General features: G+C 41.4%; 1 protein-coding gene across 1 annotated transcript in view; it reads left to right on the plus strand.

The window, feature by feature from the left end:
* The first annotated feature begins 3475 nt into the window (after positions 1–3475).
* Positions 3476–16496, plus strand: part of LOC109921035 (A-kinase anchor protein 9-like) — a 29268-nt gene continuing 16247 nt past the window's right edge. The window contains exons 1-4 of the mRNA XM_048592274.1: positions 3476–5644; positions 6570–6662; positions 7981–8157; positions 14596–14851. Of these exons, the coding sequence (XP_048448231.1) occupies positions 3503–5644; positions 6570–6662; positions 7981–8157; positions 14596–14851 (2668 nt within the window). The 5' untranslated portion in view covers positions 3476–3502. The remainder of the gene's footprint in view (positions 5645–6569; positions 6663–7980; positions 8158–14595; positions 14852–16496) is intronic.

Genomic DNA, 16496 nt, shown 5'->3' on the forward strand with positions numbered 1-16496 from the left:
AGATTTTGCAGTATTCCCAGATAACCACCTTCACTATTCACTATACCACCAATCTTGGTTCATCTGCAACCTTACTATAACAGTACCTACTAAATTCTGATCCAAATCATTTATTACAGTGCACCTAACACTGATCCCTGTGACATACCGCTGGTCACAAAGTTGAAAAACAAACCTCTACCACCACCCTCTGTCTTCTACCTTCAAGCCAATCTTGAATCCAGTTGGCTAGCTTTCCCTGGATCCTGTGAGATTTAACCTTACTGAATAGTCTACCATGCATTACCTTGGTTTGTAGTTATCTGGAATTCACTGTGTTAAAGGGTGGTAGTGATAGGAACCATCAAGGCACTTGAAATATTGGGTGCGCACAGCAGCTCAGTGGTTAGCACTGTTGCCTCGCAGCGCCAGAGACCCGGGTTTGATTCCACCCTTGGATGACTGTCTGTGTGGAGTTTGTGTGTTCTCCCTATGTCTGCATGGGCTTCCGTGGGATGCTCCAGTTTACCCCGCAGTCCAAAGATGTGGAGATTAGATAGATTAGCCATGCTAAATTGCCCCAAACGGTCCAGGGATTGTAAATTAGATGAATTAGCTGTGGTAAATGCAGGGTTAAGGAGACTGGTTAGGGGTCTGGGTGGAATGCTCTTTGGGGGGTCTTTGCAGATTCGATGGATCAAACCAAGGTAGGACTTGTACAGTAAATGGTAAAGTCCTTAAGAGTGTTGTGGAACACAGGGACCTAGAAGTACAAGTACATAGTTTGTTGAAAGCAGCGTCACAGGTGGACAGGGTGGTGAATAAGGCATTTAGTATGCTGGCCTTCATCGATCAAGCCATTGAGTATAGGAGTTGGGACATTATGTTACAGTTGTATTAGTTGTTGGTGAGGCCACATTTGGAGTATTGTGCACAGTTTTGGTCACCCTTTTATAAGAAAGACATAATTAAACTGGAAAGTGTGCAAAGAAGATTAACGAGGATGTTGCCAGGACTAGTAGGCCTAAGGTACAGGAAGAGTTTGGCCAGGATAGGACTTTATTCCTTGGAACATAGGAGAATGAGGGGTGACCTTATTGTGGTGTATAAAATCATCAGTGGCATAAATAGGATGAATGCACATATTCTTTTTCCCAGAGATGGGGAATTGAAAACTAGAGGGCATAGATTTAAGGTGAGAGGGGATAGATTTAAGAAGGACCTGAGGGGCAACTACAGTGGCTCTCTGGCCCGGATCCTGAAGAAAATTTTAACCATTTGGCGGAAGCTTGGCTTTATTTTGGGATTTTGCTATGGGCTGATCTAGAGTCCCTCTGTTCAAGATATGTCCTGAGTGTGGCTATGCAATTGCCTTCACTTTTGTGGTGCCCCTCAAACTGGGTTAGATTGACGAGGGTGTCCACTTCCGTTGGAATACCCTGCAACTCCCATGCTCCACTTATCGCATTTTCCGGTGGTAAAGCCAATTGTACTGCCTGTTTGAAGTCTAGTTGACCTTCACCAGTAGGCGCTTTTGCATGGTTACATTATTAATCCTATATACCAACTGGTCTCTCAGCGTCTCATTAAGGGTTAAACCAAAGACACATGCCTCTGCCAGTCATCTTAACCCAGTTAAAAATCCTGACACAGTTTCCCCTGGTTTTCAAATTGCCGAGTAAAAATGATAGCATCTCAGAATTAGAGGATGCTTGGGGTCATAATATTCCTTTGCTAAATCTGTCAACTCTTGAAAGGTTTTAGTATCTGGTGCCTCAGGGAAAGTTGGGTTCCTAATAACCGAAAAGTTGGGAGGCGATGGTCTAGTGGTATTATTGCTGGACTGTTAATCCAGAGACCCAGATAACATTCTGGGGACCTGGGTTCAAATCCCACCATGGCAGATGGTGGAATTTGAAGTCAATAACGAAAATCTGGAATTAAAAGTCTAATGATGACCATGAATCCATTGTCAATTGTCGGAAAAACCCATCTGGTTCACGAATGTCCTTTAGGAAAGGAAACTGCCATCCTTACCTGGTCTGGCCTACATGTTGACTCTGCACTGCCCTCTGGGCAATTAGGAATGGGCAATCAATGCTGCCTAGCCAGTGATGCCCTCATGCCATTAATGAATAAAAAAAAGCTACGGGTCCACAAGCTGTCTGGAGCATTACTCATTGCCTTTCATCTGCCCCAATGTCATTTGCTAGAAAAAAAACACGTTCATTCCACATCCTGGGCCAAGTCTTTGATTGAATGACTCAAGCTTCCCAATAACGGCACGATGCCGTAAAAGCTTACCCCAACTCAAAGACGACTGTTGTGAGAGTTTCTTCGGGAACATAGTTTAGTTTTGTTGCCACTGAAATTACTACACAGAGGCTGGTATCCTGTCACCCAGTCACCCTTTATTTACACATGGAAAGTCCTTGACACTGGTCTTGCTCTGATTGTCAGAATGTCTGGCATTCCTCTTTTTAACCATTTGCTAGGGCTCCCTGATTGGACCAGTTTAACATCCCAAATCAGGGAACTCATACTCTAAGGTCCATCTGGCTGACCTCGTTACAATCACTACATCATGCAGACATGGGGAGAACATGCAAACTCCACACAGACAACCACCCAAGGCTGGAATTGAACCTGGACCCCTGCCACTGTGAGGCAGCAGTGCCAACCACTGTGCCTCCCAGTTTTGCTGAGCTCAATTTATTGATGGGACAAAAGAGGTTAGATTTTGAGGTCTTTACTAATGACAGATTGAAGAAAGGGACTTAAAGTATTGTGAATACATGATGTGGTCAGAGGGAAATGAAGTAGAAGGGAGGTTTGGAGGAGCATGAGCATCCATGAGTTATTGGAGAGTGGTGTCCTTGACACCTGAAAGGAAGAGAAAAAATCTTTTGGAATAGCAATTGCTCCTCATTCAACCATTTGCACGTCCTGTAGGTGAAGTTTTTTGTTCTATTACTATTCCCTTTGTTATGCACCACCAGCTGTCCTGTTGTTTGCTGTCTGTTCTATTCTGTCAAAGACCTTCCTTCTTTGTGCACCCTCCCTCATTTCACCTACTTAAGGCCCATTACATTTCTTACTTTTCTCAGTTGTTACAGATTAATGAGATGAAGCATTAACTGTACTTCTCTTTGTGAAGGTGCGGCCTGACCTGCTGAGTATTTCCTGCATTTTCTATTCTTATGTAATCAGGTAATGGGAATTTGATTAGCCCAGTATGGCGTTTAAAATGTAAGAGGAAGAATAGAAGGAGATGAGCAATTTCATTAGTTCGAAGACTTTGGAAATTAGTGAGTAGAGTAGAAACAATGCAGTGAGTGAACAATCTCCCATTTCTTTTTTGCTCCCCATTTTCCTGAATAGCACAGTTGACTTACTAGATCAGTGAACACAGTATATGTTTAGACACAATAATATAATGATTTTCATGTCTTTTTCTATATTGATCTACAATAACTTTTCTTCTTTTAAGAGTGCGAAAGACAAAGACAGCTGTCTTGCTCAGATGGTTGAACAACAGAAAATTACAGAAAGCACTGTGCTGCAATTAGATCAGTGGGTGGAAGAAAAAGATGAAACCATTAAAGAATTAAAAGAAAAATTGGACCTTAAAGATACTGCCATATCACAGCAGCAGCATTCACTGCTTCTCCGGGATCAAGAAATTGCTGATTTAAGAAGAGACATTGAAAATGCCAATAAACAAAAGCAGTCTTTGGAAAAAAATGGAGGACAAATTGACACAGAAAACATGCAGAAACAATTTGGTCAGAAGGAAACCTCGTCATATATGGAGGAACTGAGGTTTGATTTGGGGGCAGATCATAGCCAGGAACCTGATTGGGAGATGCAGGGGCTAGGTGGACAAACAAATGTTGAGGTTGACATCTTCCAAAGCCAGATTCAAAATCATTCTGGTCCCTGTGAACAAGTGCTAATTTTAAATGCAATGATCATTGATCTAAATAAAAACCTACAAGAATCCAGTCTTGAGAAAGAGAGACTTCACCAAGAGTTAGAAAAGATGATGGTGTCTCAACAGGAAAAAGTTGAAATTCAGGAGAAATATAAATTTTTGGTTCAGGATCTGGAAGAACAGACGAAGCTGTATAAATGTGAAAAAGAACATTTAAATAATGAAATTCAAAAGCTCAATGCTTTTTTGGCCCAAGAGAAGGAAAACAATGAAGAAATGAGACTCCGGCATGAGCATGAAATCACAAACTGCAGTATCAAGTTGGAGATGATGGAGAGAGAGAAGGATGAAGTGCTAAGCCGACTGGCTGAATCTCAAGAAATAGAACTTGAGCAACTTAAAACCAAGATGCTATTCAATCATGAAGCTGATTTGTCCAAACTTAGGGAAGATCTTGAAGCACAACACAATCTAAAAACTGGAGAACTGAGAAAGGAATTGGAATGTCTGAAAAAGAAATTGCACGGTCAAATACACCAAAATGATATCAATGAGAATTTTGAAGCATTGAATGATGAAAATGTCATGTTAACTGAGCAGTGTACAGAGCTAACAAAACAGTTGCAACAAAAGGGAATGGAGCTGGAGAAATTGCACAGGGAAGCTAAGATGTCAGCCAGTGAAACTCAGGAAGCTGTCCAGAAGTGGAAAACAGTCACTGAGGAATTGTCAAGTTTACGTTTAGAAATGGAAAAGGAAAGTACTGAACGGCTACATTGTGAAGAGGAAATAAAGAAACTAATTCTTGAGAGCAAAGGAAATATTCAGCAGTCTGAATCTGAGCAGAAAAGCATGGTTTCCACAATGGAAAAAATGGAAAAAGACAAAGAAAGTGATATTAATATGTTAAAGGGGATGGTACAAGATCTGGCACAGGAGAAGCAGTTGTTGTTGGCACAGCTACGAGAACAGGAACAGCTAGTCAAAGGAGTCCAAGAACAAAAGCTAGCTGCGGATTCAGTCACCAGTGAAGTTCAAGCTTTGTTCGGCCGTCAGCTTGCTGCATTGCAGTCCCAACGAGATCAGCTACAGGCTCAGCTTGAGGCTCAAAAAGCGAAAAGTCAAACAGTGTCTGAAGTCCTGGGGCAGAAAACCATGCAAGAATCATCTCTGCGCGAAGAGCTCAAAGAACTTCGGTCAGTATTGAGTGAAAATGAACAGTATGTAAATCAGCTGACTGAAGAGAAAATCAAGCTTGAAAATAAAGTATTGTCAAACGCAGAGGATCTTTCTAGGATTGAAGAAGTACTGAGTGGAATCAAAGCTGAAAATAATTGTCTGAGGAAAGACAAGACAGATTTGATGCATAAGCTCCAAGATCTGGACTGTACAATGCAGTCTGAGATTCTAGCCCTGGCCAATGAGTTGAAGGGAAAGGTTGCAGAATTGCAAAAGCTAGAGGTGGCCATGGAAGAACAAAAGGCTCAACATCTTGAGGAACATACTGCTCTGAAATTGGAGGTCAGCAACGAAAGAAAGATTCAACAGAAATTGGAACAAACTTTCAATGAAAATATACAAACTATGCTTGAAGAACAGGAAGAGAGGCTTGATTATGCAGTGCAGCAGGCTCGGGCAGATGTGACCAGCCGTTATGAGGAAGAACTGAACCAAATGGAACAGTTGCATCAGTCTGACATGAAGAATTTGAAACTGCAACATCAGAAGGAGGTGTTTATGATTTTGCTGTACAGCTGTACATCATCCCGGGGAGGCGATGGCCTAGTGTTATTATCCCTGGACTGTTAATCCAGAGACCTGGATAATGTTCTTGGGACCTGGGTTCGAATCCTGCCATGGCAGATGGTGGAATTTGAATTCAGTAACTATCTGGAATTAAGAGTCTAATGATGATCATAAATCCATTGCTGATTTGGTTCACTAGTATCCTTTAGGAAAGGAAACTGCCATCCTTACCTGGTCTGGCCTTTCTGTGATTCCAGACCCATAGCAATGTGGTTGACTCTGACCTGCCCTCTGGGCGATTAGGGATGGCCAGTAGATGCTGCCTGGCCAGCGACGCCCACATCCTGTGAGCAAATAAAGAAAAAATAAATTCAATGGCCTAAATTGAATTATACTTTGGCCCATCCCCAATTGCCCTTGAAATTGATTGTGAGCTGCCTTCTTGGATCATCGTAGTCGTGTGGTATAGGTAGATGTAAATCCATTAGGAAGGAAGTTTCAGGATTTTGAACCCAGTGGCAGTGAAAAATTTATTGTTTCAAAGAAACCCCTGCCTCCCTTGGTTTGGTTCTAGGAATAAAGCATGTTGAGCCAAGTTCCTTGACCATGTTTTCTTGAATTTACACATTTCTTCAGTTTCCTGTCATGAACTGAACCTCTTAATCAAAATGTCAAATTTAGCTTTTTGCCCAAATAACTTACTGTCGATATATCTAAGGGTTTATATTATGGATAGTGATTCCTGAAGGTTGTTATGCAGAAATTTATCTTTGCAACATATTTCGAACCAAAATGTTTTGTAATAAGGGAGGCATGAAAATAGTTGTAAGGTGTAGAATGACTAATCCAGAGTATTTATTTTTGACACATGCTTGATTGTTGCATTTGTGATCTTTTGTATTCGTTACAGTTAGATGAATTGAATGCAGAAGTGAAAAAGGCATTTGACTTGCAACAGAAACAGGAAGATGAAAGAAGAAAACAAATTGGATTAATTAAACGGGCAAGTATTCTGGCAGATGTTAGCTGTCACCCGCTTGGTGCACCTCGTAATCTCTGACAGGAAAAAAAATGTCCAATTTAATTTTTCCTATTTTATACTCTTCATGTATTTGTTTTGTTTCATGTGAGATCTGAATTAAAATTTGCCCAAAAAACCGGAAGATGAGAATCTATATTTAGGCAGAGCTTTCTTATAACCTTGTACCATTCTGACTAGTTATCTTCAGGAATTTTGCTGTTCATTTATAATTTTTGACTGTTGATGACAGTGTCTTATTTTATTGGCTCTCCAGATATGGGCCTTGCTGGATAGGCCAGTCTTTCTCATCTGTCCCCAAGTGCCCTTTACAAGGTGGTGGTGAGCTGCCACCTTGAGCTGCTGCAGTCCATGGAGAATAGGTACACTCAGTGCTGTTACAAAGGTGCTAATTATCTGCAAATTAAGATAACTTTGAATTTTTGAAAAAACTTTCTTGGAGTGGAGTCTCCATGATTATCACTTTGTGTGAATGTTAGTCTATCAAAGCTAGATGTAATCTGCTTGGATGAAAGCAAAGTACAGGTCTAATTCACACCTCCTCAAGGCGTTCTTTGATGGAAATTGCACATTACTGCATCATTAAAACTCAGCAGTCAATAAGAAGGAATATGACTTGTTAGATCACTGATGTAGAAAAATGGAAGATAAATATAATGAAAAGAGTAAAATTGAGGTGCAGACACTTTATGGTCCAATCAAATTGAAAAGTCTGACTGTCCAATGGGAAAGATGGACAGTATTTTGAACCAATATAAAATGCCTGCTCAATCTCCAATCAATACAGCAATAAGTAACTGCCACAGTTATTGATTGTCTACATCTGCAAAAAAGCTTTACTGTTAAAATATTATTGCCACTATAAAAAAGTTTCCACTTTCTGAAATGTGCCTTATTGAAAATATCTCTCAAGTTCCACTGTTCTGTTTTTTAGCTGAGATCTGCCAATTTTGTGCCGATCAGAGTCGGTAATTAAGGAGAGCTTACATTTATATCTACAAGATATCCCAAAATCCTTCAAAACCAATTAATTACTTTTGAAAAATGACCACTTTTGTTACGTAGGCAAGTATGGTAGGCAGTTTACACAGAGCAATGTTCACTGAATAGCAATGAGATGAATGACCCAGTTACTCTGTTCTGATGGTGGTAGATAAACGTTTGTCACAGCGCTGCAAGAGCTCTGCTGCAACTCAAACCTTCCTTTAGCTCAATTGTGTTAGCTTGCCATAATTTTATGGGGATACTGTTATTTATGCACATTTGTTATCTTTATTACCAGGTTCATGAAAGGGAGCATGATAGAGAGATGAGTACACTGATTACTAAACATAAAGAGGAAGTGGAGCAACAGCGGGCAGAATTGACACAGGAGCAGCAGGATCTGTTTAATGATATTCAGGCACAAATGGAGTCCGCACATGAAGCAGAACTGTACGAAATTCAGCTTCAAATGCAGGTTAGTTAACACTGGTGAAAGATGCTAACAACTAATCTTATGTATTTTTATTTCTTCCTAGTTTATGCGCTATTTCCAGGATAAGGTAGCGGTGATGGTCCTTTTTGAGTTGCTATCGTTTTTACGTTAATGATGTTGCAAGGTATTAAAGCAGAAGTTCCAGGTTTTTGACCTAAAACACATGAAAGAATGGCGATATATTTCAAAGGCATGTCAATGTGAACTTTAGAAGGGGTCTTAGGGGTCAGTCTGTGATTAGATTCTATATGATCATAGAAGCATAGAATCCCTGCAGCGCAGAAAGGGTCCATTTGGCCCACTGAGTCTGCACCAACCCTCTGAAGAGTGTCCTACCCAGACCCACTCACCACCCTATCCCCATAATTCTGCATTAAACGTAGCTAATCCATCTTGCCTGCACATCCCTGGACACTGTGGGGCAATTTAGCATGGCCAATCCACTTAATGTGCACATCTTTGGACTGTGGTGAGAAACCAGAGTATTTGCTGGAAACCCATGTGCAATAGGGTGAACTTGCAGAATCCAGATAGACAGTCACCCAAGGCTGCAGTTGAGACTGGCTCCCCTGAAGCTGTGAGATGGCAGTGCTCACCACTGAGCCTTTGTGCCATCATCTCTATTCTAAGCATCTTGCCTTTTATTTTGAGATTCTGTGGAGCCAGGGGAAGCGTCCTTTCTGCTTTTACTTTGTTGATTATCCTAAACTGCAAAGACAATGGACCCTAATTGTTCCTCAACATATTGCTCATTAGATTTGTCCACTCTATACATGGAATTGAATCTGTGTCCCTGTTGCTGTAAAGCAGCAGTGTTAACCACTGAACCACTGTGCCGCTCCTTCGGTGGTCTATAAACTACTGTTTGTTACTTCTTGCTGTTTCTTAGCTTCATCCAAACAATTTTTTTTTTCAAAAAACCGAAAGGACTGCGGACTCTGTAAATTAGGAACAAAAACAAAGTTGCTGGAGAATCTCAACAGGTCTGGCAGCATCTGTCAAGGAAAAAACAGAGCTAACGTTTCGGGTCCGGTGACCCTTCCTCGGAAGAGGAATTTTTTTTTTATTCATTCGTAGGATGTGGGCATCGCTGGCTAGGCCAGCATTTATTGCCCATCCCTAATTACCCAGAGGGCAGTTAAGCATCAACCACATTGCTATGGGTCTGGAGTCACATGTTAGCTCGACCAAGCAAGGACGACAGCTTCCCTCTCTAAAGGACATTAATAAATCCAGATGGATTTTTCCAACAATCAGCAATGGATTCATGGTCATCAGTCGACCTAGCCTATTTTAGCCTATTCTTCCTAAATGTCAAATACCCTTGAGTATTCAGTTGCCTGTCTTGGTCACCTTGCAGCTACAATTCCATAATGGCAATTAAATCATATTCTTTTACTAGTGTCTCAATTCACCTACCTTGCCGTGAATACCTTATGTATTCAGATCAAGTTTTTATTTCTGCCTTTTTAACATGATTCTGTAATTTGACCCTATTGATCCTAAGATTTGTTTCTGTTGCTTTCCATTTTCATTTAGAATTATTGTACTTCCCATAACCAGCTTTGTTTATATCCTATAAGTTCCCATTTCCCTAACAAACTAGTTTAAACCTTTCTCAACAGAAGTAGCAAATCTCCCTTGAGGATGTTAGTTCTGGTTCTATTAAGGTGTGACTCATCCTTAATGTACAGATTCTACCTGCACAGAACCAGTCCCAGTGCTCCAAGGGTCTCAAGCCCTCCATCCTATACCATTTTTCCAGACACTTGTTCATTCAGTCAGTCTTCTTATATCTGTGCTCACTAGTGCCTGGTAGTCGGAGTAAGATTACTGTCTTAGTGGAAACAGCATAGAACATAGAACAGTAGAGCACAGTACAGGCCCTTCGGCCCACGATGTTGTGCCGAACTTTTACCCTAATCCTAAGGTCTATCTAACCTCCACCCCTACCTTTATACTATCATCCATATGCCTATCTAATAGCCACTTAAATGTCCCTAATGAGGCCGACTCCACTACCCTCTCTGGCAATGCATTCCATGCCCCTACCACTCTCTGAGTAAAGAACCTACCTCTGACATCTCCCCTGTATCTACCTCCACTCACTTTAAAACTATGCCCCCTCGTAATAGCTACCTCCGCCCTAGGAAAAAGTCTCTGGCTGTCTACTCTATCTATACCTCTGATCATTTTGTATACCTCTGTCAAGTCACCTCTCATGCTTCGTCGTTCTAAAGAGAAAAGCCCAAGCGCTCTCAACCTTTCCTCGTAAGACCTTCCCTCCATTCCAGGCAACATCCTGGTAAATCTCCTCTGCACCTTTTCCAACACTTCCACATCTTTCCTGTAATGAGGCACAATGAGAACTTTCCTGTAATGAGAACTGGACACAATACTCCAGATGTGGCTGAACCAGGCTTTTGTATAGCTGGAGCATAACTTCATGACTCTTGAACTCGATGCCTCCATTAATGAAAGCTAGTACACCATACACCTTCTTAACAACTCTATCCACTTGTGTGGCAGCTTTCAGGGAACAGTGGACATGAGCCCCAAGATCCCTCTGCTCCTCCACACTGCCAAGAATCTTTCCGTTAACCCTGTATTCTGCTTTCAAGTTTGTCCTTCCAAAATGAATCACCTCACACTTTTCAGGGTTAAACTCCATCTGCCACTTCTCAGCCCAGCTCTGCATCCTATCAATGTCCCTTTGTAACCTAGAACAGCCCTCTGCACTGTCCACAACGTGACCCACCTTCGTATTGTCTGTGAACTTGCTAATCCACCCTTCCACTCCTTCATCCAAATCATTTACAAAAATCACAAATAGAAGAGGACCCAGGACAGATCCTTGTGGTATAGCACTCGTAACTGAGCACCATGTTGAATATTTTCCATCCACTACCACCCATTGTCTTCTTAGGGTCAGCCAATTGTGAATCCAATCTGCCACATTTCCCCCTATCCCATGCCTCCTTACCTTCTGCATGAGCCTACCATGGGGAACCTTATCAAACGCCTTACTTAAATCCATGTATACCACATCCACTGCTCTACCTTCATCCAGCAGTTGAAAATGTTTTTGAGCCTCTTGCTAGTTCCACAGATTCATCAACCTTTCTGCCTATGTCTTTGGTGCCAATGTGGATACTCCTCCTCCCCCAAAAAAATGTAATGCAGCTGTGTTGTGTCATCTTTGACTGTAACACCAAGGAAGCAATATACCATCCGGAGTCATGTCTGGCCACAGGAACACCTGTATGTTCCATTGAATTGCCTACCATTCTTGCCCTTACAATATTCTTCCAGACCACCAGAATAGCTGAGTCACTTTTGGTACCTGCCACAAGTTTGGCAATTGCTACATGCTTCTGATGAACATCACCTCACATGTGCCCAAAGTTGAAATCTGGTTTGTGAGTGAGAGAGATTTGAGGGACTCCTGTGCTACCTGCGTGGTCTTTCTAAATTGAATAGTGGTCATCAACTCCTTCACTGTTTGCTTGGTCTTAATCTGCAGTATGAGCCTGCGAAGAATGTAAGAAATAGAAGCAGGAATAGGCCATTCAGCCATTCAAGCCTGCCCCACTATTCATCAAGATCTTGGCTTATCTGCTTCAGGCCTCAAATCGTATTTTGTGCCAATTCAGCAGAGCTGTCAACATCCTGATGTTTCAAAAATGTATTTTTTTAAGCTTTCAGTGATCTAGCCTCAAAGCTCTGGAGTACAGAATTCCAGGCATTTACAACCCTTTGGGAGAAGAAAATCCTTTGCACCTCAGTTTTAAATGAGTTTCCCCTCAAAATGAGCTTCCATGTCTTCAAATAACCTTTTATGTGTACCTCATCGAATGCGTTCTGAAAGTCCAAATACACCACATCTAATGGTTCCACTTTCTCAACTTCACTTGTTATACCCTCAACAAACTGTAGAAAATTTGTCAACGTGATTTTTTTCCCCTTTGGCTAAAACCGCGTTGACTGTCTTTCATTGCATTAAGCCTTTCTAAATGATCTCCTGTTTCTTCCTTAATAATGGATTGTGGCATTTTTCCAATAACAAATGTTACACTAACTGGCTATATTTTCCTGGTTTCTGTCTCCCTCCTTTCTTGAACAGTATTGTCACATCAGCAATTTTCCAATCTGCTGGAATACTTCTGAAATCCAATGAATTCTAGAATATTTTGACCGTGCCTCCATTGTCTGTGCAGACACATCCTTTAAAACCCTTGAATGCAGGCCATCAGGTCCTGGCAACCTGTCTGCCTTTAGATTCCTTTATTGTCAAATGCTTTGACCCTTTTGATTGAGATTATGACAAGATCTTTCCTCCCATTTATTACCTACCTTATCTGCTATCCTTAAGATGATTATGGTGTCCTCTACCATGAAAACTGATGCCAAATATTGATTTAAATTATCTGCCTTTTTATGTGTGCGTTATAATGATTGAGATTAAATGCATGCAGCTGGAAGACAATGGCTACTTCAGCACATGGAAAGAAACGCCAGAAGGAATCCTGTGGTGCAGTAGTGGTATCCGTACCTCTGTCCCAGATGGTCCAGGTTCACATCTCACCTGCCCTGGGAATGTGTCATAACATGTCCAAACACGCTGATGATAAATAATTTACAGGAAGCATTTGCTGACACAGGAAACCTATCCAGTGATATATACTTGCAATCTTTCACTTGGAATCTTGTGGAGCAGAGATAGTGGAGACCCAGTTTCAAGCTCCAGAGATGTTTCATAACACCTCTGAAGAAATTGATCAGAAAATATGAAGAAACAGCTTTTACATAACAACGGGAACAGTCTCTGAGCTCCATTAAGATCTCTCATGATTTTGAACAGCTCTATCACTTCTCTAAAAGTGCCCTCCCTGCTTCTTTATACAGTCCTTATAATTGAAGTTCCTCATCCCTAGAACCATCAACAAATCTTCTCTGTATCTCCTCTCAGGCCTACACATTTTTCATAGAGTTTAGTGCCCAGAATTGGACACAATACTTCAGTTGACACCAACCAGCCAAAAGTGTTTAGTGTCTCAGTTTTTTATAAAATTCTTTTGTAGGCTATTTTGTTACCATTACCTAATCTCAAATACTCTTGAGAAAGTGGTGATGAGCCACCTTCCTCAACTGCAGCAGTCTGAGTGGTGTAGGTGTGCCCACAGTGCTAATAGGATGGGAGCTTCAGGATTTTGACCTAGCAATATAGTTCCAAGTCAGGGTGATGTGTAACTTGGATGAAACCATTTGGAACCACTTGCAGGTGGTGGTTCTTCCATCCATCTGCTGCCCTTGGAGAAGTTGAGGATTTAGTCATGGAATGCAGCAGTGTGTCTAGCCTACATCCTACACCGTTGTCACTCTGCGCTGGTGATGATTAAAGTGAATATTTCAATTGATTGGTGGCACGCAAATCATTCTTTGTCTTGAATGATGTTGAGCTTCTTGAGTGCTATTGCAGTTGCAATCATCCAGGGGAATGGAGAATGTTCCATCGCATTTGACTGTGCCTTCTGGTCACTTGCTGCAAAATTTCAAACCTCCGACCTGATCTAATAGTTAGAGTATTTATGCGGTTGATCCAGCTCAGATTCTGTCATGGTAATCCCTAGGATGTTAATAGGGTGAGACTTGGTTATGGTAATGCTCCTGAATAACATGGGAAGCTAGTTAGATAGTTTCTTGTTGGAGATGGACATTGCCTGGTACAAGTGTGGCCCGAATGTGACTGCTGTTCCACCAACCTAAGCCTGAATGTGGTCCAGGTCTTGCTACATACAGAGGTGGACTGCTTCATTATTCAACGAATTGTGAATCATATTGAAAATTCTGCAATCATCATTGGCACCCCCACTTCAAATCTTATGACAGAGGAAGGGCTGTTGACGAAGCAGCTGAAGCTGTTTGGGCCTACAGAAGTACCCTGAAATGATTGGGGCTGAGGTGACTGTCTTCTGACAACAACCACCGTCTTCCCTTATACTAGGTATAGCTGTAAGCAGAGTGTATTTTTCACCCTCATTGCCTTTAACTTCAGTTTTGCTAGGATTCTTTGATGTCACGTTTGTTCAAATGTTGCTTTGATCTCAAGGGGAGTCACTCTCAGCCCATCAATGGACTTCAGCGATTCTATTATTTCATAGAGAAAATATATTTAAATGTAGTTTAAGGAAAATATTCCAAAGAATTAGGATAATTTTAAACTTGTAACTGACTTTCAATTTATGGTTTGATCATGAAGTCACTTCACAAGAACAGATCTCCAAGTGAGTTCCATTTCCAGAATTTAAAAGTATATAATTCAAGCTAATGCTCTAGCTGATGCTCCTGAGGTACTGCTGAATTAACCTGGCCTGTTTACATGATGTCTCTCTTCTGAGATGAATTGTTCTTTTCCAACAGAAAGGACATAGTCTTGAATTGGAATCCCTGCGCCTGAGTCTGAACAATATGCACAGAGCTCAGCTTGAGCTTCTGCAGTCTAATCTGCAGCGTGAGAAGGAGGAGGCGCTTGCTGAGCTGCGAGAGGTGCTGAATGATAAACGACGCCAGGAGGTGGCAGTACTACAGAACCAACAGCACATAGAATTGGAGCGAATTAGGGAACAAAATCTGCAGCAAATGGAGCAAGCTGTGAAGAAACACCAACAGGAAATGGGTAGAGTATCTTGTAGGGTGAGGTAGGCTCAGCATGTCTTCTGGGTTTGCAACTTAATTTCAAATAGATACTTATCTCATATATATGGTACGTACTGATAGCTCTTGTTGAAATTGCTACTTTTCTTTAAAAAGCTTTCAGTACATAGCATATCTATGAATAATGATTGCCCTAATTTAGTTTAATTCTGGGTATATTTCCTTAACAAACCTGAATGAACAAATCAGTTAACTTATGCCTTGGTTAAGTTGTGTACCTGCTCTTAGGAGTCAGTGTTGTTTGCTATGTTTGTTAACTCGTCAAATCAAATTTTAGTTGAAAGAGAAAAGGTCATCTGTTCTTCCAGTCTTATCAGGCTGCTTATATTTCATTAAACCATGGATGAACTGAAATGTCCACCAATTAAAAATGGAGGTCATGAGAGCCATTTTCTCTGGTCCCTTGTGACTGCCTTTGATTGAACAAAAGTATCGTCACCTTTGTATTCCATTTGATCTTGAGCTGAACTGCTTACTGTGTTGTATCCTTCAAACTTTTGCCATTGTCCACTTCAAACTTGATTTTATGCGACATGTTCAAATCCCTCTATGGCCTGAGTAACACCCCTTTCCACCTCTCCTGACTCAACTCATGTCCATACCCTCTTACATGTCTTCGATTTCCTTGGCTGCACCTTCAACGATTTAGGCTCTGAAACCTGGGATTCCTCCCTCTGCAGCTTCTCTCTCTCTCTCTCTCTGTCCCCAAGATCATTGATCCTCCCTGTTTGATTATTCCTACAGTCACCTTCGTATCTCCTTCCAAGTTTCTTTTGCATTGTTGTCACAATCCAGTCCTAGAAGCACTGCATTTAAAGGTGCATTATGTACAAATCACAGAATCCCTACGTGTGGAAACAGGCCTTTCGGCCCAACAAGTCCACGCTGACCCTCAGACATCCCACCCAGACCCATCCCCTATAACCCACCTAATCTACACATCACTGAACACTATGGGCAATTTAGCATGGCCAATCCACCTTGCCTGCACATCTTTGGACAGTGGGAGGAAACCGGAGCACCCGGAGAAAACCAGGGCGGCACGCGGAGAATGTGCAAACTCCACACAGACAGTCACCCAAGGGTAGATTCGAACCCGGGTCCCTGGTGCTGTGAGGCAGCAGTGCTAACCACTGAGCCACTGTTGCTCAAATGATTCCATTAAAGCTTCAAAGGGGAGATGCAGTTCCTATATACTGCTCCATGGACAATTATGTGATGAATTGTTTGTGCTGCGGGCTAATCAGTAGAGTTGAATAATGAAACACACAGAAAGCCTTAAAGGAAATGTTATTTTACCAAACAGATGAGAATTTTTTTGGCAGCTGTCAATTTTTTTTCCCCCCAAAATCCATTATTTCCCTTTGCAGAAGGTTAACCAAATATCACCTTAATCTAATTGCACCGCTTATTTTCTAGACTTTCCAGGCAATTTATTACATGCCTAACAGTTTGGTCCATTTACTATAAGTCATTTCTAATTTTGTAATCAAACCTAGGTTCTGCACCCTTCCTTCAGTTGAAGCAGATTTTTTTCCACCCATTTGTACGCTTGAAATCAATGCCTTCATTTCTGGAATTTGTCCTACCTTGGTTAGTTCTAAGGA

The sequence above is a fragment of the Rhincodon typus genome, unplaced genomic scaffold (genome assembly GCF_021869965.1).
Source record: "Rhincodon typus isolate 14 unplaced genomic scaffold, sRhiTyp1.1 hic_rhity00000951, whole genome shotgun sequence".
Taxonomy (NCBI): domain Eukaryota; kingdom Metazoa; phylum Chordata; class Chondrichthyes; order Orectolobiformes; family Rhincodontidae; genus Rhincodon; species Rhincodon typus.